Below are 25,738 nucleotides of genomic sequence, written 5' to 3'. Positions count from 1 at the left end.
TCCTGCTGAGTGTGCAAATGGCTTTACCTGTTAGACCCAATGTTTTTTCCCCCAAGCAAAGTCGAGAAGGTTATTAGTATCTTATTTATGTACCTGACTAGATTGTTGTAGGGTACAATAATCATGCAATTTGAAAAATTTTATTATTAAACACTATTAGTCCTTTTCCTACTTGGTGTCTTCCTTGACAAATCTAGCACATCATATGTTATTTCCAAGGTGTCAATTCATTTAGCAAAAGATAGTTTAAAAATTAATGTTTAGAAAACAGAAATAACCAACTTGAACTTTGAAAGTTCCGAGTTGAAATATAACAGGGCCTTAATTTTGTTCTGAACTCCCTTGTTTCCATGGCTATCACTACATTGCAACCCCTCTGACAGCAGAAAAGCTTACTACTTTTTGGGTCTCTTTTGTGTTCCTAACATGCAGTATTTGTCAAATAAACAGCATCTTTTTCAGGAAGAGTTGGAGCAGAGTTGGTCAGAGAGACTCAGTCTTACCTCCCGATTTGTCATTAACTGACTGACCTTGGAGAAAATGTGCACCTCTATAAACTTTGATTTTTCTCTTTTGTAAAATAAGCATAATGATCCTTTCGTTCTGTGGATCTCAGGAGACTAAGTTATCACAAAAGTATAGTGTAATATATGGCATGGTTCTTGGTACTTAAAAGAGTCAGGAATTGGCTCTTTAATGGCATTCATTCAAGTCTCCTATTTTCAAGTCCCAAAATGACTCTATTTAATTTTAGGTACATATATATTTCTGTATAATATCAAATCCAGAGGAAATCAGTTTACATAAAGGTATAATTGCAAATGGTATTTAAAGTATGTAATATGTTAATATTCTTTTTCTTTTCTTTCTTTCTTTCCTTTTTTTTTTTGCTATAGGGCGCATGTGCTTGCTGGAGAGACAGAGACAGACAGAGAGAAAGTGAGAAATCACCACCAGGGGTGATGGCTATTCCACAGTCCCTTCTCCCTTATTCTCCTCTTGGGATTTTAGATATGCACACACATGAGCCTGACATGAGTTTTTAAGCCACCAGGTTGAGGACTTGAACTGTGATCAATTACTAGGGAGTCCACTGATGTAACCATTATGCCGTTCGCTCGCCCCAATATGTTAATATTCTTAATGGATAGGAAATATATTGACATATTAAAATAACAGCTCGTATTTGTTCTTCTGTTGTCTGAATTTAAAATTGTCCTTAGCGAATCATGCTTTTAGAAGAGAGATTCTCTCTAAGCTGGTGGACTGAAGGTTTTAATAATCTCTCTTTTTTTCCCTTTTCCTTTGGAAAGATCATGTACCTAGGCTCGGGCTTGTGCTGTGTTGGTGCCCTGGCTGGCCTTTCTACCCAGGGAACAGCTCGTCTTGGCAATGCTTTGGGCATGATTGGGGTTTCTGGAGGCCTGGCAGCCACCCTTGGAAGCCTACAACCAAGCCCGGAACTGTTAACTCAGATGTCTGGAGCAATGGCTTTGGGGGGTACCATTGGTAAGTACTCGTAGGCTCATGCCTTTATGTGAGCCTATACCCTTCAAACACCTGGACACCATTAGGCTCAGAGATTTCAGAGTACAGGTTGAGTATTTCTTATCTGAAATACTTGGGATCAGAGGTGTTTCAGATTTGGGACTTTTCTGGATTTTGGAATGTTGCAGATACATAATGAAATATCTTGGGCATGGGACCTAAATCTTAATGTGAAACTCATTTTCATTTATATATACCTTATGCACATAGCCCAAAGGTAATTTTATATAATAGTTTTGTGTTACATGTTTTGATAATGATCTGTCACATGAAATGTGGATTTTTTTACTTGGGGCATCATGTCTGTGCTCAAAAAGTTAAAGATTTTGCAGTGTTTTGGATTTTACATTTTCAGATTAGGAATGCTCAACCTATATTTATTAGGAGTAAGACCTTTTAATAGCTCTTCACTTTTTAAATATTATTTCTATTTGAGACTCATATGAACAAAGGAATTAAATTGCCTTAATGGAAAATATTTTGGTAAATATTGCTTTGGTTTAAAATTCATCACAGCATAATTCTCATTCAAATACAAATACTTGAAAACATTGTGTGCCAACTGAGTCAAAAGAGTAGGCTACTCAGTCCTTATTTTTCCTTTACTGACTGTGTCCAGTTAGCTGATTATAGAATGAGGGATTGGAATGCTTTTTTATGTGCAAAATATAAACTTGTCTTTTGTTCTGCTGGGTGTAAATAACAGCAGAAGATTGTGCATCATAGATCTGTTAAAAACTTGAAGAAATGTGTCAGTAGGAAAACCAGCTTTAATTTGATTCGTTAACATTGCTGGGGCTGATACATTTTCAGGAATTTTGGGAGCTGGTTGTTGAAAGAACAATTCCAAAAAATTAAATTTTATAAACTTGAAATTAATTTATATAATACTAAAAAATTATTACTTATAATAATTTACTAAATTTTGTTATCTATGCTCTTGAAGTTATTTATATCTGTTATATTGGGTTGTCAGAAAAATCACGATGTATTTTTTTCTGTTTTTTTTTTTTTACGCAAAAATGTATTATGATTTTTTTCAAAACCCCAATATTTATGTAATAAAAACAGTAAGCAATGGTGGGCTACTGTACATTCGTTTCCAGTTTTATGTTCAATGATGTCACATTGGTAGGTTGAAATTGGCTTTGGTAGTACTATTTGCACCATGGTAATTAACTAAAAATTTGGACTTGATTTATTGTTTTGTTTATTGTCCGGACTAAAGAAAATGATGGATAAATGTTAATAATGTAACTTAAACTTAAAATTCACATTACACTGGAAATAGCACAAAAAGTTGAGCAAAGATTCTCCCAATATTTGAAAACTGTTATCAGATTTGGTAGTCACTCACATGGTAAAGGAGTGAAAATCTCACCTACATTTTGTTCTTTCACTTTGATTTAACTTATTAATCCAAAATAAAAATATCAACCAACATTTATGTTAGAAGAATGTTCATTCATCAGTTGAAGATCCTAGGGTGGCTACAGAAACATGAGTTTCAAAATTAACAAAAGCTTTCTATGAAGTCAATTAGCTATATGGAACTTACAATAAAGAGAATTGTGTATGTTATTTGAAAATTATGTGCTACACATCTTTATATCAGTAAAAACTCATGTATTTATGTGTGCATATATGTTTTTCCCAAACTGGTTGTTAATCTTTACCAGTGTAATGTTGGATTTAGGCCTTTTTTCAGACTTCCCCAGGAAAGCATTGTCTATTCTTGACAATCCCTAGAAAGACATTTGCAAGAAAATAAATGCTTGTGCTGTAGGTTCATGGTAAAAAAAAACTTTGACATGATTTTAGCAAATATTCTGAGTCCTACTTCTGTATCATTTACCCACAGCCATGAAAGTCCTTCAGAGTCTTCTAATTGGTGTGTTTATGACCTAGAGTTTTGTATTCACCTCCTTATAAAACCTATGGCTTTTTCAGATTTTTGCTGTTTCTCGTGAGCGCAGAAGTAAGCATTGACTATAGATAAGAGGGCCTGAGTTATTCCCTCAGTGGGGAGAACTTAAGAGGACTTAACTGGAGCTTTAAGTAACTCGGAGAAATGTTTGAATAGGGGCGTGTCCAGAGTTTGTGAGAGGAAGAGGAAAGCACTGAGGCTCTGAGTCTGCATCATTGCAGTTGGGCTGTTAGGTGTGTTGAGAAAACCCCTGTCTTGAAAGGGGATATATATGGCTTTTATACAGCCTCTGTCAAAAATATTTAGCCCATACAAGGAACTAAGTAAAATTTATTATTTATGATGATAGAAACTCTTAAGTTTGATCTTTATTGTGGTTACTTCTCAAAAGTCACTCAAATTTCAATTTCTTTTTGACTGTCATTTCCCAACAGGATTGGTGATTGCCAAGCGCATCCAGATTTCTGATTTACCTCAATTAGTTGCTGCTTTCCACAGTTTAGTAGGTTTGGCAGCTGTACTCACATGCGTCGCCGAGTACATTGTAGAATATCCACATTTTGCTACGGATGCAGCAGCAAATCTCACCAAGATCGTGGCCTACCTCGGCACTTACATAGGTGGTGTCACCTTCAGTGGATCTCTTATTGCCTATGGAAAATTGCAGGGTAAGTGATTCAACATAAAGTAGGGCTAGATATCTATTGTTTAGGGCATTTAGTGGTCCATTTCAATTTTAGAAAATACCTAAAAGAAAATGAAATAGAAAAAAAAAAAAGTCCTAAGGAGATCAACCTTGGATCCCTTATAGCTGGAGCACAACACAACAAAGATTGTCAAGAGTCGAAGCTGGATGCTCAAGGAGGAATCTGTGTCCTTCCAGACTACTATGAAGATTGAGGATTTTGCTCTGAGTGAACTAACAAGATTTTGGAGGATTCTTAGCAAAGGAGTGGCATGATCTTATATTTAAAGGGTTTTTCTATCTGCTCTATTGGTATAGATTTTTGAAGCATAGGCTGAGAAGGGCACTATGGCAATAATCTGAGCAAGAGAGAATGGCAGCTCACTTTACTCTGCAGGCAATGGGTGGCAAGAAGTTGGTGGATTCTCAGTATAACTGAAAGCAGAGCCAGTAGGACTTACATGCAGATTGCATGTGGGGTGTTTCTAATCTCCTGAGTGCTGGAATACTTTATGATTTCTTGGAGAATGTTTAAGACATAGACTAATTCTCCATGTGCTTTTATGTCCATCTCTTTAACTGTGAGGTTGAACATTTCTTTTGTGTGTTAATTGGCCATTTCTGTGTGTTTGTGAACTGCCTGTTGATGTTTTTTTGCCTGTTATTGTGTGTGTGGAGGGGGGTAATTTTATTAATCAACTCATATAAGTTTGTTATGTTCTAATAATATTATCTCTTCTCATATATGTTTCAGATAGTTTCCCCAATTTCTTACTTGCTTTTTGACTTTAAGATTTTTTTTTCCTATGTGATCATTTAACAAGTGGATCATGTTTTTTTTTTTTTTTTTTATAAAAATATTGGTAGGTGAAGAATATTTCTATAGCATTAGGAAATATACATGAGAAGGAGCTAGCAGGTGGTGTGGTGGTTTGGGCACTGGATCTCACATGGATAACTCCCACAGTTCCAGTTCCAGACATGGCGGCTTGGAGGGCATGCTGGGCGTGTGTGTGTGTGTTGGGGGGAGAGCTATGTATGTACATGCACAGGCTCCTGAGAGGAGAATGGAAGAGAGGGGATTGTGGCATGGCCATCCCCCTTGGGGAAGGTTGATTTCTCACTTTCCCTCTCTCCAATGAGTGCATGTGCCCTGTTGGCAAAAAATCTAAATAAATAAATAAAAATGGAAAAGCTTTCAACTTAAAAAAATTAAAAAAGAATATACAGGAGTGTTTTTCTCCCAATAAAAGTGATTTTCTTTTACTGATCCTTAAATTCTTATAATGCTTTGAAGTTATTTCTTCTAGAGACAGCTAATGGAAAAAATTAGTGCACAGAAATTTGCAGAGACTAGTTGACATTTGATAATACATATGAGCAAAATAACATCTTTATAATCTCTGGTCAGAGGTGTCTGGATAGAGTTCACAGAAAGGAACTTTATGCATTTGACAGAATAGAAAGTCTTATTGAGTATGTTTGTGTGAATATAAACAGTACTCATTTTGAAAACAAATACACTTTGGGAGCTCTAGTATGGCAACTGTTGCTACTGTTGAAGTTGGTCATGAAAATGGAAGTAGAGAAAAACTCTACTGGGTTCTTTCAGTGTTTTCACAAAAAAGTGAGTCTCTAGAGAAACTACGTTTGTGATTTAAAATCTGGTCTTGCCTCTCAATAATAAAGTCATTAGAATTAATTGGGGATCTTCCATGAATCTTAGTTATAAAAGAACTTTAAGACTGAAACATTCTTGTCTCATGCTTTTGTCTTTAGAAACAACTACCAAACAAAGGTTCTCTTCCCTTGGGCTCAGTTGAAAGAATCAAAAATGCTAATGTACTAGGACTCTGTATTGAAGTTTTAAATAAATAAAACCACACTTAACAACTTCTGTGTTGGTCATACAGTAAAAAAAAAATCACTTTTTAAGATTTTATGACAAAGAGTAAGGAAATTGTTATGTGATCAAAGTAGAGAAAAGAACAGTTAAGTTGAACCATACTTTTTCTGTCTCCATTAATGTTTGTTATGTTAATTACTCCAACTTGCTTTCATGTTTCATATCTGGTGATATAAAATATGTTTTAAATACAGTGTTACCATTCTAATATAAATTTTGGCAGTTTAGGCTGAAATGGTATACACTTGGCTATATGAGAAGAGGTTTCTTATGACACATTCTAGATTCTGAATACCATATGCTTGGTTTCTAGGTATACTGAAGTCTGCCCCTCTCCTACTTCCTGGAAGACACTTACTCAACGCAGGCTTGCTGGCTGCTAGTGTAGGTGGGATGATCCCATTCATGTTGGACCCAAGCTTTACCACTGGCATTACCTGTCTGGGGTCTGTGTCAGCTCTCTCTGCTGTCATGGTAAGAGTCATAGATTGAAAAACACACAGTGAGGAACTGGGGATGTTTTGTTAAATTATAGTCTAATCATATTTCTGTCTCTTCAAGACACACTTGATGGAATAAAAATGTTTTAAAATTATGTTATGTGTTCATCTTTTAGGAAATCTAGAAAACTTTGGGGCCATTAGGTGGTGTAGTGGTTAAGGTGCTGGAATCCTACATGGCCAACTATAGTTTGAGTCCCAGACTCGGTGGCTTGAAACTCACATCCAGTGTGTATGCGTGAATGCCCAAAATCTCAAGAGGAGAATGGAGGAGAAAGGATTGTGGCATGGCCATCCCCTCCGGAGGAGTGATTTCTCACTTTCTCTCTCTTTGTCTGTCTCTAGTGAGCACATGTGCTCTATAGGAAGAACAAACAAACAAATAAAAACAAACAAACAAAAAACCTAGACAATTTAGAAAAGTGTAAGAATAGAACCACCTTTCTCATTACTTAATTGTTCATTTCAAAGTTGCCACGTGGGAAACCTTTATTTGTCTATAGTTTCTCCACTGGATCAAGGTGTAGATGAAGAGTTTTAAAAAGCCCAGGTTTTCAGTTTCATTCGTCAGACGCCTAGTGTGTGACAAGCCCTACAAAATAGTGCTCTGGGGTTTATAAATACATGTAAGATGATCTCTAGGCCAGTGGGTGGTGTGGTGGCTGAGGTGGTGGATTCCCACGTGGCCGACCATGATTCAAGTCCTGGACCTGGTGGCTTGCTTTCTTACTTTCCCTTTCTCTTTCTGGTTAAAATAAAAAAAAAAATAATGATAACAAATAAAATAAAATAAATAAAATAATTTAAAAAAGATGGTCTCTGCCCATTAGCTGATTTCACATTCATTAGAATATATAACACCAGGTCTACTAAATATATAAAATGAAAGCAGTTAATAAGCCCTGGGTGCTCAGGAAGGAAGATCAGTGAAGCCTTTCATAATAGGGTTGGTTTTCCTCTTTGTAATTTTTGCATGTAGAATATTTACATCCAGAGTAGGTTTTACTTGTCTATATATGTAACAGTTTGAATTTTTTTTTGTTGTTGTTAAAGAGAGATTTTTGTATAGGGTGTATGAACTCACTGGAGAGAGAGAGAGAGAGAGAGAGAGAGAGAGAGAGAGAGAGGAAGCGACAGAGAGACAGAAAATAAGAAATCATCCTCCAGTGGGAATGGCCATGCTGTAATCTCTTTTCTTCCATTTTTTTATTGGGATTTTGGGCACGCATGCACACTGCCTGGTGTGTTTAAGCAACTCTCATGAACAATGGTTACATTGCAATGCCTTTTCCCCATCTCTCCCTCTGGATTTTGGCCATCTATGTACAGGTGCCCAGCATGTTTCTCAAGCCACCATGTCTGGGATTCAAACCACACAGTCAGCTGTGTAGGATCTGGCTGCTCCATTCACCAGGCCACAGAGCAGGCCTTATAGTTTAAGTTTAAAAATATTATAGGGGCAGCAGATGGCATGGTGATTAAAATGCTGGACTCTCACATGGCTGACAGTGGTTCAAGTCCTGGACCTGGCGGCTTACTTTCCGCATTTCCTCTCTTTCAGTCTCTCTTTGGTGAGCTCACGTGAGCCTCTGGCAAATTAAATATAAATAAATAAATAAAATTAAATAAATACTTCTTTTAAAAAATATCTATAGTACCTATCACAAAGTTGGATATAGAAGTATAATAATTTCTTTTCACATTGCTCCTGGCTCCTTGACTAAGAAGCATAAGATTTACAGTGAAAAAATGATACTTATTTTTGTGTGATCATAAGAATTAGGTTATGATTTCATTGCAGAAAATGTATTTCTTTCATGAGAGGGAGAGAAAGAGAGCGAGATAGACACCCCTGACATGGCCTTGGCATGCTGCTGTTCTTTCCCCAGTCTTCCAATCAGCTAGGATTATGAATACCCAGCATTAGGTCAGCCCAGGATCCAAACCCTGGGCCTTTCTATTTGGCTCCAGTATCAACCAGCTGTATCCTACCACCTGTACCACCATGGCTGGGCCTCAACATGGAAATTTAGAATCCTGAGAGGTAACTTAAAATTCTTTTTTTATTTGAATAATTATGACTCAACTTTATTCTGGCTTATATAGTACTGATTTTTGTTTTATTTTATATATTGTGTCATCGGGAAAGTCATGATGTATTTTTCTATACCAAAGTGTGTCCTGACTTTTCCCATGACCCAGGAGATGAAAAATACTTGTGATAATTTTAATCTAATAAAGCAGAAAAAAATTAAAAGTCTCAAAATCAAACTTATAGTAAAGAAATATAAAACATTAAGAATTATTTTTAAGAAGTAGTGACTATAAAACTTAAAATGTACTCATGAGTCCTTTGCGACTATCCTAGTAAGAACAAGTACATTTTGAATTTATTTTAATTGCTTTTGTCTTAAGTAAATACATGCACACACTTACATTGTAACAAACAGGAAAAATGTCAGAGTACATGGGATAAAAAACAAAAATCTTCTTTCACATCATCCGTTTCCCTTTCCTGTATTTAATTCTTTTGGACTGTATCTTAGGCATTGTTCATGACATGTTATAGGTACTTTGGGTTTGATCGTGTTCCTCCAAAGGACATTAATTTTTTTTTTTTTTGTATTTATTTGTTTTTATAGGCAGCTAACTTGGCTGGACTCAGATGTCAAATTCTGGCTCCCTTATGGCTGAGGTGCAGCTGAAATCCATTGTTGTTTTGTCCTTTACAGGCTCTCTGGTAGTCTGTTCCCTGTAGCCTGAGAGTCAGCCAGATATGCGAGTTGAGTTTATACTCAGAGCTTAGAGCTCCTTCTTTCTAGTCTGCTCCCTGGTAGGCTCCTTCTGGTTTTCCAGCTGCCTTAGTCACCCCAAACACTATCCTTGGGATCTTCCAACCAGAGAGATTGTGGGCTTAGTTTTAGCTGTTCCCATTAGTGTCGATGTGGGCCTCCCTTCAGTCTAAAGCCATAAAAACTGGGAAATTTACTTAGTTTTTTGTTTTTTCAAGTAGAACTTTCTCCAGTTTTTGCCTGCTTTTCCTCACTTTTATTGGGGATGGCTCAGAGTTTACAGTTGTTACATCTATGGGGAAGTTGGTTGGATAGGAGACACTCAGCCATTCCCAGAGTTAGAACTTTTATGTAACTGTATGTGTTGGAAAACCAGAATCGTTAAGAGCCAAGATGTTAAATTAAGAGTTTTTATTTGTATGTTACCCATTTTGAGTTCTGCTTTGGTTTTTGTCCTAGGGAGTGACTTTGACGGCTGCTATTGGGGGTGCTGACATGCCTGTCGTCATCACGGTGCTGAACAGCTACTCTGGCTGGGCTCTGTGTGCTGAGGGCTTCTTGCTGAACAACAACCTGCTCACCATTGTGGGTGCGCTCATCGGCTCTTCCGGTGCTATCCTGTCATACATCATGTGTGTGGTAAGAAACACGTATCTGAGAGAAGAGGAAGTGGTGCTCCGAAAACATGGATGTGCTTGCCATTTTTAAATTTGCAGTAAAAATGTCAATTTTTAATCCTCTCTGGCAGAAATACAGTGTTTTTTTAAATACATTTCCAAGATTTCTCTTAAAGAACCCAACTGTATAGAATTGTGAACGTTACCTATGAAGATACACATTTTATAATGTTCTGTCCATCAGGAGATAAACACATACGGTTTTGGGTTATTTCCTCCCATCCTTTTTCTTTGTGTAATACCTATCTGTGTATTTACTTGCCTGATCATTTTGTGTATTGTTGTACATTCAAGTCTTAAAATCTTTCATACTATATTTTAGACATTTTCACCATTAATATGCTTTTAGACTATTATGTTAAAAGACTTTATATAATTCATCTTATCAATATATAAAATTAATTTAAGTTTTCCCTAATAATGTGTATTTTAGGTGCTTTGATTTTGATTTCTCTTTGTACATAAGTACATCTTACCATTTCTGATTACATGGTCAGAGATATTGCTAGAAGTGAAAGGGCGTGCTCATTTTTATAGGCTTTTTCTACTTCTTGCAATGTTTCTGGAAAGCTTGTTCTAAAATTTATACTCCCACTGGTCATCTGTGAGAGTGCCCGATGAGAAGTTTTATGGTCAGCATGAGTTTTTAAAAAACAGAACCTAAAAACGTAACAACACAGATGTGTTCTAGCTTCCTTCTCATTTCTAATTCTTTTCTTGATGGCAAGATAGCCTGCAATTAAAGATTTGACTAGACAAGTTTCAAAAGTAGTAGATGTTCTCTATATAATTGTTTTGAAGTGCTGTGTAAGTATGTGTATGAAACTAAGTGAAATCAGAATATTATTTTACACTTTTAAATAATTTAGACAGAAAAGGGATATTTGTGCCACTTTCATTCTTTTATTGTAATATGTTAAAAAAAATTCTTACTTTACAATTCAGTATTTTCCTGATGTTTTAATTGGAAATCTTGTTGTAGTTTGGAATGTTTGGAGTTGCTTTAATTTTATTTTTTATTTTTTTGTGCTGTTCAGAGAGAGAGAGAGACAGAAAGAAAGGGAAAGTGAGAAATCACCGCTCCCCAGGGGGTATGGCCATGCCACAATCACTTTACCATTCTTCTCATAGGATTTTGAGCGCACATCCATGTGTCTGGAGTGTCTTTTTAAGTTGCTGAGTCTGGAACTTGAACCACAGAGTTGGCCATGTGGGATCCAGCACCTTAACTACAATGCCATCTGCTGGTCCCTAAATGATCTTTTTATTTATTTATTTTATTATTTTAAAAAATAGAGACAGGAAGCAAGAATTCACTATCCCCAGAAGGGATAGCTATGCTTCAATCCCTTCTCCATTCTCTCCTCGGGATTTTGGGCATGTATGCACATGTACCAGCATGAGTTTTAAGCCGGTGACTCTGGGACTCGAACCATGGTCAACTGCACAGAAGTTCAGCGATGTAACCATTAGACACCTGCTGGTTCTTTGTCTTTTTATAATAAAAAAGATTTTTCTTTCTTTGCTATATTGGAAAGCAAAGGGTTTGATAACCTAAATTCCAAATAGGCTAAGAGGTTTTTGAATTAAATCTCCTGAGTTGCTCAGGGAATTTGGAAAGGTGTTTTGTATGTCCTGGTTGAAAAAATCAGGTGTTGGGATTTTTAAATACAAGTGTTTGTGAGGAAGAAAAAAATTTAGCCAGTTGTAATAGAGATAATTTTCTCTTAAAATGGACTTTTAACCCTTATTCTGACTTCGTTTTTAGTAGGTGAATTAAATGACCAGCAGGGGGCAGCAGATCGTCATATTACTTGTGGGTTTCAGAAAATCGATTTTTAACATTAAACAGGAGGATTTTCACAAAGTCAGTGGCAGACTAACACAAAAGGGAAGAAGACTGGTATCTAGCTCTTGAAATATCCTCATGGTACCTTATTGTCTTTATCCTTTTTTTAAAAGCAGTTTTCTTTAGATTCTTACATTTATTAGTGGTATTTCCCAAATCTATCTGTGTCTCTTTTATTGCTCTTCTTTTTCTTCTTCATTTATTATTATTAGTTATATTAACCACAGCAACTTATAGTAAGAGTTCCATAACAGTAATTAGAATAAGGTAGACTCTTCAATAAGAGAGACTTGTTGAAAGGATTGCCTTCTAGGAGTATCTCTGAAGGGATATCATCTTTTATTTTTTCCTATTCTTCCTATCTTTTGATATGTTTTCTATAATTCTTCTGTTTCTTTTCTATTTCCACTGCCTTGAGCATGCCATTTATCATCATACTATAGATGTTTTTTATTCCTGTATTTTATATGCAGCTAACAAGATATTCTTAGAGCTGTCAGAGATTATAAATATATTGGCTTAAATTAATACTCTAGTTGTAATAGCAGATTTGTGTTAATTTGGATTCAAGGACGATTCAAGTTTTACTTTAGAAACAATTTCAATTACAAATGTAAAATATTTGGAAGAAATAGAAAAGGATAAATAAAATAAAATAATCTAAACTCCAATTACCACTCAATTGTCAACACTTAATATTTAAATTTTAGTCTTTTCATATGCATATGTTTAAATACATTCTATTTAATGAATGATTTAATATTTTTGTTTAACTTCCTAACTACTGTAACAATTTTTAGCATCTGTTATTATGGCACATAGATATACCATAATCTGTCAAAACCATGTTATTAGACTTACTCTTTTTTTTTTTCCCAGTTACACTATTCCTTTTGCATTTTTATTTCTTTAGGTTAAATTTTTTTTTTGAGAGTTTTTTTTGCTATAGGGCATGTGCGCTCGCCAGAGAGACAGAGAGATAGAAAATGAGAAATCACCCCTCAGGGGGGATGGCTATGTCGCAATCCCTTCTCTTTCATTCTCCTCTCAGGATCTTGGGGACGCAAGCACACATGCCTGGCGTGAGTTTAAGCCACTGGGTCCGGGACTTGAACCACGGTCGACTGCATGGGAGTCCAGTGACATGTTATATTAACCACAGCAACTTATAGTAAGAGTTCCATAACAGTAATTAGAATAAGGTAGACTCTTCAATAAGAGAGACTTGTTGAAAGGATTGCCTTCTAGGAGTATCTCTGAAGGGATATCATCTTTTATTTTTTCCTATTCTTCCTATCTTTTGATATGTTTTCTATAATTCTTCTGTTTCTTTTCTATTTCCACTGCCTTGAGCATGCCATTTATCATCATACTATAGATGTTTTTTATTCCTGTATTTTATATGCAGCTAACAAGATATTCTTAGAGCTGTCAGAGATTATAAATATATTGGCTTAAATTAATACTCTAGTTGTAATAGCAGATTTGTGTTAATTTGGATTCAAGGACGATTCAAGTTTTACTTTAGAAACAATTTCAATTACAAATGTAAAATATTTGGAAGAAATAGAAAAGGATAAATAAAATAAAATAATCTAAACTCCAATTACCACTCAATTGTCAACACTTAATATTTAAATTTTAGTCTTTTCATATGCATATGTTTAAATACATTCTATTTAATGAATGATTTAATATTTTTGTTTAACTTCCTAACTACTGTAACAATTTTTAGCATCTGTTATTATGGCACATAGATATACCATAATCTGTCAAAACCATGTTATTAGACTTACTCTTTTTTTTTTTCCCAGTTACACTATTCCTTTTGCATTTTTATTTCTTTAGGTTAAATTTTTTTTTTGAGAGTTTTTTTTGCTATAGGGCATGTGCGCTCGCCAGAGAGACAGAGAGATAGAAAATGAGAAATCACCCCTCAGGGGGGATGGCTATGTCGCAATCCCTTCTCTTTCATTCTCCTCTCAGGATCTTGGGGACGCAAGCACACATGCCTGGCGTGAGTTTAAGCCACTGGGTCCGGGACTTGAACCACGGTCGACTGCATGGGAGTCCAGTGACATAGCCATTACGCTAACTGCTGGTCTCTCTTATGTTCAATTTTTAAAAGTGCAATTATTTGGTAAAGGGGAGTATTATCTTTTTGTTGCCTTTTGATATTGGTAAATTGATCTCCACAATTGATCACTGGTCAAAGCTCTTATTAGTGAGCCACAGTGGGATTTGTTCTACTACATATTCTCTGCTCCTCAGTGTTAATGCAAAACAAATACAAAACCAACAAAAACAAGCCTGTTATATTTTTAGATTTTGAAGATAGAAATTTTGTTTCGTTTTAAATTCTCCTGGTTTTTGACTTCCTTACATTAACCTTGCTTGATTCGTAGCTCTTGCTTCTTTGTATCATAAGTAATTATCTCTTCATGACTGTGCTTAGCAGCTCCAAGTAGTTCAGAATAAGAATAAAAATGAAACAGCTACTCAAAATTGGGACATTAGTATAGTCATATAGGCTTTACATTGGGTGTTTTACGGATGTTAGCTCATTTAATACTTGTATTAATTCTGGAGGTAGGAAATATTACTCTCATTTTACTGAGAAGCAACTTTGAGGAACCATTTGTTATTCACCTTTGTGTTTATGGAGCCTGGCCTACCACCTGGCACATTCAAGTGAATATAAAGTTTGTTAAATTAACATTAGATGAATTTTTTAGCTCATTTCATATTTCAGAGTCTCTTCCAGAGAGGTTATGGTAGCAGATATACTAGAGTTAATTTGGTACCAGTATGTTGACCTTCATTATTATTGATTGAAGGAAACATGCGTGCCCAGACCAGAACAGAATAATTTCATTATGCGAGAGGGAATGGAATGCACCCCAAGTGGCTATCCAGCAATCCCTAAAATTGAATTTTTGTTCTGACAAAGAATTCTTTTGGGTGTCCTCTGAGCCCAATGTTATGGTTACATAACTCTCAGTATTGTAAAAGCTGAAAACTGTCTCTAAACAACCAGCTCAGAGGAATGATGTGCTGTCTGTCCACATATCGCTTGAAATCCAGGTTAACTTCTTTATAATTGTAAGTTTATCTGCTGGTGATAGTGTCCACATTGCCTGGGAAAAAGGGGTCTTGCCCCAGTGGAACAGTGTCTTCAGACAAGGTTTCCTTACTTTTGTGCCTTGCTGCTGGTTTCTAAATGAAAATAGAACACAATGAAGTGGGTGTTGTCAAAAGCCAAATCAAAAATAATTTTTCCCCTTTGAGTTAATTAGTACCTATGAAGTATTGCCATGAGACATGCTAGTATTGGGTTGTTGGAAAAGTCATGACACATTTTTACATAGAAAAAATACATCATGACTTTTCCGACATTCATGACTTTTATTGCTTTGAATTTGTCTATTTTATGATATTTCTTTGTTTTCACATTTATATCTCACAGTATGCTTGGAATTATGTAAGTTAAGGATCTCTTTAATATAAAATGCAATTTTCATTATAGAGCTTAATAACTTAAAAGGAATAGTCTTGGATAGTGTTGCAAATTCTTTGTCTCGGAAGCTGGGAACTCTTCAATCTGTGGATCAGTGGTCACAGGAGAGTCTCATTAATCACTTAAGCAAGCAGTAAAACTTAAGAAAAAAAAAGAAAAAGAAAAAAAGAAAGAAAACCCGAACCAAACCAAACCAAAAAAAAAAAAAAAACCAAAACTTCCAAAAGTCAGAAACACTAAACATTTGTTGAAAATATGATGTTGCAATGGTAAATTTAGAGATGAAAAATAATTTAGTTTTTAAGAGACCACATAGAATTAATTTAATGGTGCTGTAATTGTGGATACATGTTTAACAAGTTGTCTTTGATTGTTAAACTACTGTGTGGTTCCCTTTTTCCTCCCAAGATGCCATCAGAAGTGGGTACACATTAATTAAATGTCCTCAGAAATTCTTTCCTTTTTCTTCATTCAGCTTTACTTACTATTCAATAGTTTTATAGGAGAAAATAATGGCTTAGCTTAAGTCATTATAGCCTAAAGTGGTTGTACCCTTATATATCTGTTCTTCTACTCCACGTCTCTCTGTGATCTGTCCTTTTGCAGGACTATGTGATAGAGGTAATAGGGTCTCTTTGTCTATTTGATTTTTTGGGGGAGGGAGGAGGTGGGGGAGGGAGTTATCTATAGTAGCAATATCCAGTGTCTAAAATAGTCCTTTGAATTAATTTTTAAGGTCAAAAGTTAGGTAGGACATACTTTTTGGTAACTGAGTTTCAGAATCTTGTAATTCAAAACTAGAAAAGATTCACCGAAGTCAATGGAAGTTGAATGTTTGGGAATTCTCAGATATGGCTATTTTGGTTTTCATTAAACCTTGGATTTAAAATAATGAGAATGTGTTAATTTGAAACTTTATGTCAAATTGGGCTTATGAATTTAATTAGAAGTATTGCTTTTTATTACTCTCTTAATTTTGACCTTCTTATCAGTTAAATATATACAAAAACATATCCAGGATTTATTTTTACTTTTTTTTTTTTTTTTTAAAGATGTTTTGTTATAGAGTGTGTGCCCTTGCTGGAGAGAGACAGAGAGAGAGAGTGAAAGTGAGAAATCCCCCCCCCCCCCCAGGGATGATGGCCTTGCTACAATCCCTTCTTCCTCCTCTTGGGATTTTGGGCATGCACGCACATGTTCCCAGTGTGTTTTTCAAGCCTCTAGGTCCAGGACATGAATCACAGCGTTAGCCATGTGGCATCCAGCACCTTAATACCAAGTCACCTGTTGGCCCTCCAGGATTTATTTTATATGTAATAATTTGAGATGAATTTATCAGACTTTGGTCTCTGTAAAATGTAAATGTTATGTCTGATATATGAGCTTAGGTTGAAAAAAAGTTTTTTTTTTTTTTTTTTAATTCTGACAACCTTTTGATTTATCAGCTTTGCAACTTATGTTATTGATAGGCCGCTTTTATTAAAGAGTGGCTTCTTGTTCATCTTCTGTGTTCCTTTTTCTCCCTCCTCTGCCTGCGTTGCACTTCTGCAATAAAATAAACATCTACACAAAGTTGGCAGCAGACTGTGCCATATTGGGGATGGTGTCATATTTTTTCCCTAATATGGTGCTTATCATTGAAGGTCTCTGGGTGCTTTTTGCTTTTTTGCTTCTTCAATAATAAAGCTTTTTTTCTGGAGAGGTTTTTGCTATAGGGCGCGTGCACTCACCAGAAAGACAGAGAGAGACAGAGAGACAGAAAGCGAGAAATCACCCTCCCAGGGAGGATGGCCATGCCACAATCCCTTCTCCTCCATTCTCTTCTCAGGATCTTGGGTACACACTCACAGGCACCTGGCGTGAGTTTTAAGCTACCGGGTCCGGGACTCGAACTGCAGTCAACTACATGGGAGTCTAGTGAAATAGCCATTATGCTAACTGCTGGTCCCAGTAATAAAGCAATTTTTTAGAGTATTAGCTTGACACTTTATAGTATTTTAAGTGGCACATTGGATCAAAGATACATTTATTACAATCCTTAAAATAGGTTTTACTAACTTTTTGGATTTTTTTTTCTGCTTCAGCCATGTACAGTGATTTGAATTCTTAAATGCTTTTGATTACTCAAAACATTAAGCATATTTTCTTTTACCACCCTATCTCCAGAAATCTACAAATGAACTGTTTTCAAAACCAGAGCAGATGTTGTCACTCATTTCAGTTGTCGCATTTGTGTGGTACATTCTCGGATGACTGTAAATGACCATGTGATGGGAACTACCTTTTTCTTATTTTTCTTCTGAGGTTATTTTTCTAGTTAAAAGAATGGGTGTAAATTGTAAAGAGTATATAACCTTATTCATATACCTCTTTGGAAATGAAATAGTTCAGGGTCCTAATGATGAATCTGTTTTCTTCTATTATGACTTAGCTTCATGGAGTTCTAATCAATTTGGAAAATGAGACAGTATCAATCCCATATTACTTTTTTTCTTGACAGCAGAGGGCAGCAGAGTGCTAGTTGAAATGGATCTTTATCATTTTGATATGTCCTGGTTTTCTCTTGACTGCTGATATGTGGTAGCAGAATTTTACCTGAAAAATCTGTGGGGATCGCTTTGTATAATTTCTTATTCTCGTCATTGTCTTTGATTCTCTTTTGGTCTGGTGAAATACATGTAAATATGGGGGCAGAAACTGCTCAATCAGCATCCAGTGAAAACCAAGTGTATCCCAAGTTTTCATTAATTTCATACTTTTACTGTTAATTTTCCAATTAAAATTTGTTTTTATTTACTTTCTTTTTGTGTGTGGGGGTAGATTTCTAGTAAAAATTGGAAAACCTGCTAGCCAAATTCTAAAGGGGTTTTAACACTTTATAATGTTTTTGACTGAAAATATATCGATTAAATTTATAGGAAAAAAGATGTGGTACTCAGATGTCATCTGTCACTGAAATTTTTGAAATAATTTTTGCAAGGGGACTCAGATTTATCTGTTTAAAGTGTTTAAATGATGAAATAAATCTTCTTTAATTGTTCTGAAAATTACATGTATAACATTTGTACTAGTTGTGTGTATTAATCTCTCACAGCTGATAATTTTGTTTTCTAGGCAATGAATCGGTCCCTGGCTAATGTGATTCTTGGAGGCTATGGTACCACTTCAACAGCTGGTGGAAAACCCATGGAAATTTCTGGCACACATACAGAAATCAACCTTGACAATGCAATTGACATGATCCGAGAAGCTAATAGCATTATTATTACTCCAGGTACACACACACACACACACACACACACAAAGCAAAAATACAAAAAAAAGCAACCTGTAATAGCTGCTATAGTTGATTACATTAAAACAACTCCTTAAAACAGGAAAAAATATAATGAAAACTTTTTTATTTTTCAAAGCACAATAAAAACATAGTAGCACTATGACTACTAAGTGGAAAATATTGGCTTATGCTAATTGGGGATCACATAGAGATTCTATAAATGGATGTTGTGGGTTCTAGGCAGCTCTTTGTATGAGACCATGCACATGCTTAAATTATTTTTGAGTCTTGATTTTTTCCCTCTAGAATAACTGTTTTTAAGATTGAATTATGTATGGCATATGAAAGTGTCTAGCTCACTCATTAGACTCACTTGGCAATTTTGATCTCTTTTTAAAAATAAATATGTAAAAACCCTCAAGAATCTTATGGTTTAAAATAAGATGAGGCAACCTGGTCTAGGAGAAAGAGTTTGGTGTGGGAGTTACAACTTCTTATTTTCGTTCTTAATTTTGTCGCTAACCATCAACGTGACATGGTCCAAGTCATTTTATCTCTTCAGGCCTGAATTTCCCAGTTTTCTGATCGTTAGGTTAGTTCTTCTTCACTCTTATCACAGAACGCTGTGGTATTATGAGCCATAATACACTGTTTCAGATGAGGATTTTGATTCTCATACTATCATGGGAGTTTTCTGTAAAGAAAATCTGATTTGACATATGGCTAGTTTACTGGTCAGTTAAATGCTAAGATAAAAGTAACAAACATCAGTGCAATTGAATATTGAGGATAAAAATAAACATTAGTAAGTGAATTCTAAGATACAAGCTTTCTTAATATGGGACAGTAGCACATGTTAGGGCCATTTGAAACATAAACTTGGGTTTTGGGCTATCACAAAGAAGGGCCTGCTACTGTCAGTTGGTGAATGGAAGCAGATAAACTAAATATACTGTAATGCATAAGACTTTCTTGCATGATGTGTTGTCCTGGCTAAAGCGGCATTGGTGTTAATCTGTTGAGAACATTACACTGGAGTGGAAATGTGTAAATATAGAGCACAGGCTCTTTTCCTCTGGGCATTTTCCCTCTAGTGAGGTCAGATTGTAGATAAATAATGTAAAGTGCATTATGGTAACAGCTCAATTGAACTATATAAACTTTTCTTTCACAAAGAACCTAAGAAGTATTGGAGGGAAGTATTGGTTTGTTTTGAGTCTTAGAGGATAGATGGTATTGGGAATAGTGGAGGACAGAAGGAGTAGCTTGAGCAGAAACCTGATATTTGGAAAAATGGAGTAGAAAAGCAGGAACAGGGCTGGCCCCATAGCTTAGTGTAGAGGGAACAGTGGTTCACCATGGTTTGAGTCCTGGTCCTGGTGGCTTAGAAAACATGCCAGGCATATGGCAAATCTCGACAGCATGGAGAAATGAAGGAGAGGGGCTGTAGTGTGACCATTCCCTATAGGAATTCCCTTTCTGTATCTCTCTCTCTTTCTCTGGCAAACACACTTACCCTCTGGCAGTTGAAAAGAAAGAAAAGAGAAGTGAGGACAGATGGAGGGTTCCTTGTGTGGGTAGAATGAATGGAATACTGGGGTTAAAGCTGAAAGAAGATGACTGAAGTTCCTGGTTATACCTGTAATAACATCAGAATTATGGAGAATTTTTGGTCCTTCTTTGGAGACATAAAGTTCGAGATGGAGATGGGACAGTGAGCATTCTATACTGGTGCTCCAATTAAAGTTCAAACCTTCAGATGTATGGAGGTGGGGTCAGCAGATGGTTGTGGAAGTTATGGGAAGAGCTGAGATGTTCGAGAAGAATTGTGAGGGGCACAGTTTTCACCTGGGCAGACTTTGTCATTTAGGGAGGAGAACATAGGAGAAAAACTACTGAAGGAATTTGAGGAAGAATAGTAACAAAGTTAGAAGGGGACCTACAGGACTGCAGTGTCATCAAAGCGAAATATGAAGATGGTTTAAAAACATGAGAGAGAGAGTGAGGTATCGAGAGCAACAGCAATAATACTAATAATAGAAAGTACATGCAAGTGTGAGTGTGTGGTATGTGGGAGGGGCTAACCAGTACCCACTTCCATAGCTTCCCACTATGGAATCTTGAGAGGAAGGATATTTTTGAATTTCTAATTCAGGCCAATATTTTTTAAAGTTACAAATTTGCTTTCATTTCCTTGTCCTCTTAACTGATTACCAATGTTGGCATACAAGTTTTTTGTTTTTTTTTTTGAGAGATTTTCACTGTAGGGCGCGTGCGCTCGCCAGACAGACAGAGAGAGACAAAGAGACAGAAAGCGAGAAATCACCCCCCAGGGGGGATGGTCACGCCGCAATCCCTTCTCCTCCATTCTCCTCTCGGGATCTTGGGCACGCACGCACACGCGCCCGGCGTGAGTTTTAAGCCACCGGGTCCGGGACACGAACCGCGGTCGACTACGTGGGAGTCCAGCGACATAGCCATTACGCTAACTGCTGGTTCCCAAGTTTGTTTTGATTAAGAGAGAAATTGTAGTTCATAAAATTTCAAAATATAATATGCATTCTTCTGTATTGATGTTCTTTCAGGCTATGGTCTCTGTGCAGCCAAAGCTCAGTACCCCATTGCCGACTTGGTAAAGATGCTCACTGAACAAGGGAAAAAGGTCAGGTAAGTGTTTGCAGTGAGAGACTTGCCGTGCGTGTGACGAAAATGAAATAGATAACTTTTAAGAAGACTATTTCTTAAAGTGGTGTCCAATCCTAGGTAAAGAAATGGAGTTGTAAAATATTAGATTGTCAGGAAAGTCATGACATGCTAAAGAGTTATGACTTTCCTGACAACCCTATAACACTATTTTAGTCTACCATCTTCCCTAGTGTTTACTGTCTCTGCCTGATAGCATCAACTCTAAGATAGCTTCCTTTTAGAAAAGGAAATTTTATTGTTCCAAATTCTAGGATACTTATTAATGGGAAAACCAGAAGTCTTGTTTCTCTGTGGTTTGATTTGAGGAAGGAGGTCAAGCAAAACATTTGAACTACATAAAGTTTTATCTTCTTGGGACACTAAAGAAACGAAATGCCTCAAAAGAGCAGTCTTTTGAAGATTTAGTAAAAACAAAAACAAAAACCTGTGGACTGGTATTGTTTTGCTGATTTAGTTCTCATATTTTCAGAGTGAAAAAAACCACCGAAATGGTCTTTTTCTAAAGACACATACTCTTTGAAATAGGGATTAGAACAGCAATTTTCTTGCCTCTTGCCACGTGAGCATTAGACTCTGCTCTTGGGAGGAGAGTAGAAGGGTAAAACCAGGAAGTCTCAAATTTCTAGGTATCCCTTGATAAAGGGTTTGAGGAATATAAAGGTGGGTCATTGGCCATCGAACTTGGCTGATTCTTGCAGTACTGTGCATCGCCTATTTTTGAGACTCTGGCTCACTAGCAGTTGCACAGACATAGCGCTATTGGTTGGAGAGATAATGTTACTCATTAAATATACTTCTCCTCTTCACCAGGATGTTCATGTCAGTTAATAAAAATTACTTTTAGATGTCAACCATACACTTTTGTCTTGGGGGAGATGATAAAATAAACCTAACAGTGTGCTTAGAGTTAGAGTATCTGTGCCAGCTGGATGCAGAATCTTGATCTTTGGCTTGAATGCTCTAGCTATTAGAGGTGTGAAAGAGACTAGATGATGAAATCGGGGAGTTACCTGTAGCAGCAGTCCTTAACCTTTCCAGCACCAAGGACTGGCCTCATGGACTACAGTCCACAAATGGTGGGGTGATGGTCCCAGGATGACCCAAGTGCACACATCCACCATTCACCCCATTTCCACCCTACCACACTGCAGTATATATTATACAATCACACAGCAATAGGATTCGTGCTCCCATGAGAATCCAATACAACTGCTGAGCTGAAAAGAGACGCAGCCTAGGTGGCAATGGGCTGTGAATAGCCGAAGCCTTGCTTGCTTGCTCTCTGTCTGCCTCCTGCTCTGCACAGTGTGTGTGTGTGTGTGTACAGGTTGTAAACCTTCAAGGGTTTGTGGCCTGGGGGTTGGGGACCCCATAGTGTCTTTGTGTCATTAGTTATGTCAGCTGCTTACTCTTTGTTCTCTTTCTCCCTTTTGTCCTCCTCACTCTTCCTCTTATACTCTGAAGTTGGTCTTTTTCATATATCTTCAGTCAAAATAACATTTTACGGTAGAACCAACATCTCTGTATCATGGAAAATTTCCATGTTTAGTGATAATCTTAGGTGTAATTAAGATAAAAGATGAGAAAAGTCAGTAGCTTTGTATTTTTGAGTTTTCATAAGAAGTCTAGACCCTTTTAGTTACTTATGTTTATTTCCATGTAGGTTCAACCTGTGTTTCCCTTTTAGTTGTACTCTTGCCACTGGGACCATTTGCAGATCTTCAAGTGGAAAGAACCTTTTATGATTTCCTAAAAGAAGTGTTTTCTTTATTTAATCCACATGTGAAAAAGTCTAATGTATTAATAATGCCTTTTATCGCCACATAAGTGTTTAGAAGATGAGTAGCAATCATAATCAAATAGAGAGAGAAAGGTGACTTTTATGTTTTAGTTATCCCTAGGGAAGGGAGTGAGTAATTTGACATACCTCTTGTTACCCATTGATAAGCCTCAGATAAACAGACATTGGGGCTGGCAAGTGGTGTGATTGTTAAGGGCATTGGACTCCCACATGGCCGACCACGGTTCAAGTCCCAGACCTGGTGGCTTGCTTTCTCACTTTCTCCCTCTCTGTCCCTCTCTGGTCAAATTAAAATAAATAAATAAAGTTAAATAAAAGAATTTTTTAAAAAAATCAGTCCAATGTTGGATGGTTGGATGAGGCGTTGAAAAGCATCAGAAGCTGTTGGACAGCCTGAAGGAAGACAGGATGTGAAAGGAAACAGATAAGAGAGGTGGAGAAAAACGATCTGAACAGGAAAGTGATAAGACAAATGACCTTTTCTTTTATGTTCTGATTAAAACTAGAATTTTATCTATGAGGATATAGTATAAACTGCTATATAAGATGATTTCTGCCACATCGCATGGGAAAAGCATTTGTTTGGCTTGAGATTTATGCATTAGGTTGTCGGGAAAGTCCTGACACTTTTACATCTTGACTTTCTCAATGACCTAATATTTACACATGGATGAAGAGTTTATTAATTATCAATTAAAAATATCTTAATTATCAATTTAAAAAATATGTAGTTGTTGAGGGAGGGAGAAGAGAAAGAGAGAAACAGGCATTCCTAAAAAGGTCCTCATACTGCACTCCACCCTCAGCCTCAGCCATCCTGGATCCCATGCACATGCTTAGAGGGAGGCCTGGGGATGTGATTCCAGGACTTCTCATGTTGGGTCAGTATTGGTACCATTTTACCACCATCTAGTCCATATAAATGATTTATTATTGGATAATTTTATGAAAAAAATAGAAGGCTTTTTATGAGAGAGCTTTTCTTTGTTTTATATCATTTTGTCTGTTTAAAGAATGAATCTACTAACTAATTATGTAGGATAAGAATTTAAAAATTTTAAAAATTATTCATTTTTATTAATTATTATTATTATTATTATTAATTTGAGGCAGAGAGAGAGAGGGAAAGTGAGAAAGCAAGCTGCCAGGTTCGTGACTTGAATCGTGGGTGTGGGAGTCTACCACCTTAACCACCATACCACCTGCTGGTCCCAGGATAAAATTATTGTTCAGTCTGGTTTCTCTTTTTAAGTTAGGAAAAGTTAGCTATTTATATTAATCTGTCTTTAATTTTAAAGGTGAAATTATATGTTAATATGTTACGATTTTTTTCTACCATAATGTGTTGAATTTTCAACATGAGCTTGGTAGTAATTTATATAAATGTCACATTTGAATCAAATGGAAGAGGATTATTCTAACATGATGACAGTAGATTATCTTATTTTTTTCTTTTCTAGCTTCTGCATGGAATTTTTTAAAATTTAAGAGCAGTCATTGAAATGCAAATTTTCTGTATGGATTTAGAAATATGTATATATATATAGATTCTAGCTTTTTTTGTTTTTTAAAGAGGCAAATGTCTGTTTGAACAAGAGATGACTGTAGCAGTTACCTCGTATTTTAATGAAATAAATCTGTATTTACAGTTTGTGGTAATTTAGGCCTTTCATCACTCTGTGGAGCTCCCACGGTGTTCATTGAGTACAGCTGCGGGGCCTCTGGTTTTCGTAGGTCTTTCTGCCTCAGGACCCCAGCATGCCTAGCATCCAGATGTAGTGACATATTTGCACACATCTCCTGTGGAAACATGCCAGCGTGGACATACGATTGTCATCAATTAGTTATGCCCAAGTGGTGCCAAGAAAAATTGCATCTGTCATACAGTCTGTCTGGCTTCATGGCTCATGATTGATTTAGAGACACTCCTGTTTTCCTTTACTTTGGCCATAGTCATAACATGCTCCCAAAGAGCTGAGGTTATATAATGAAGTACATGACATTCCATGACAGGAACTCGTTTCAGAACATCATGCAAGTTCAGTAACTTAGACTTTCTTTAGTGGCCAAGGTACCGTTGCTTTCTGGTTGCCTAGGATGCCTGTGCAGCTCACCTAATGTATGCTTGACCTCTGTGTGCATTTTATAGCAATGATCTTAGACTATAGGAACGCAGACATTCTTTCTTTTTAATTCTCAGTCTTTGAGTTGACTATATAATAGATTTTTTTATTACACAGCATAGAAAATGTTCCCAATGAGTAATTCTTAGAAAGGGGTGTGCTTTTTTTCCCTTTTCTTTTTCTTTTTTTGTTTGTTTGTAATTAAGCACTGCTTTATTTTCTTTCTATAAAACATTATTGCTTGCATTATCAAAGAAGTCATTGAATTTATGAAAACACTGTTCAGCTACTTTGGTTAACTAACTGATGTTATGTATTGCTTTCATGTTAATGTATAGTTATACCTTTTTATCAATCATTTTAAAAAAGTTATTGCTAGAGGGCACATACAAACACTGGAAAGAAAAAGAGAGAGAGAAACAGGGAAAGA

At 36.2% G+C, this 25,738-nt stretch overlaps 1 protein-coding gene and 1 non-coding gene across 5 annotated transcripts in view; one reads left to right on the top strand and one right to left on the bottom strand.

Annotated features, from left to right (window-relative positions):
- The window catches only part of NNT (nicotinamide nucleotide transhydrogenase), a 106,463-nt gene that overhangs the window by 63,533 nt on the left and 17,192 nt on the right, over nt 1–25,738 (top strand). For all 4 annotated transcript variants that reach the window (XM_006166939.3, XM_006166940.3, XM_006166941.2 and 1 more), the window contains exons 14-19: nt 1,314–1,509; nt 3,910–4,143; nt 6,380–6,540; nt 9,818–9,997; nt 18,516–18,675; nt 21,264–21,345. In XM_006166939.3, the coding sequence (XP_006167001.1) occupies nt 1,314–1,509; nt 3,910–4,143; nt 6,380–6,540; nt 9,818–9,997; nt 18,516–18,675; nt 21,264–21,345 (1,013 nt within the window). The remainder of the gene's footprint in view (nt 1–1,313; nt 1,510–3,909; nt 4,144–6,379; nt 6,541–9,817; nt 9,998–18,515; nt 18,676–21,263; nt 21,346–25,738) is intronic.
- LOC114005757 (U7 small nuclear RNA) lies at nt 18,214–18,278 on the bottom strand. The gene has a single exon (XR_003547584.1). It is a non-coding gene; the product is annotated as a U7 small nuclear RNA (small nuclear RNA).

The sequence above is a fragment of the Tupaia chinensis genome, unplaced genomic scaffold (assembly GCF_000334495.1).
Source record: "Tupaia chinensis unplaced genomic scaffold, TupChi_1.0 Scaffold144378_1, whole genome shotgun sequence".
Classification (NCBI taxonomy): Eukaryota; Metazoa; Chordata; class Mammalia; order Scandentia; family Tupaiidae; genus Tupaia; species Tupaia belangeri.
This window is presented reverse-complemented; position numbering and strand designations above follow the sequence as displayed.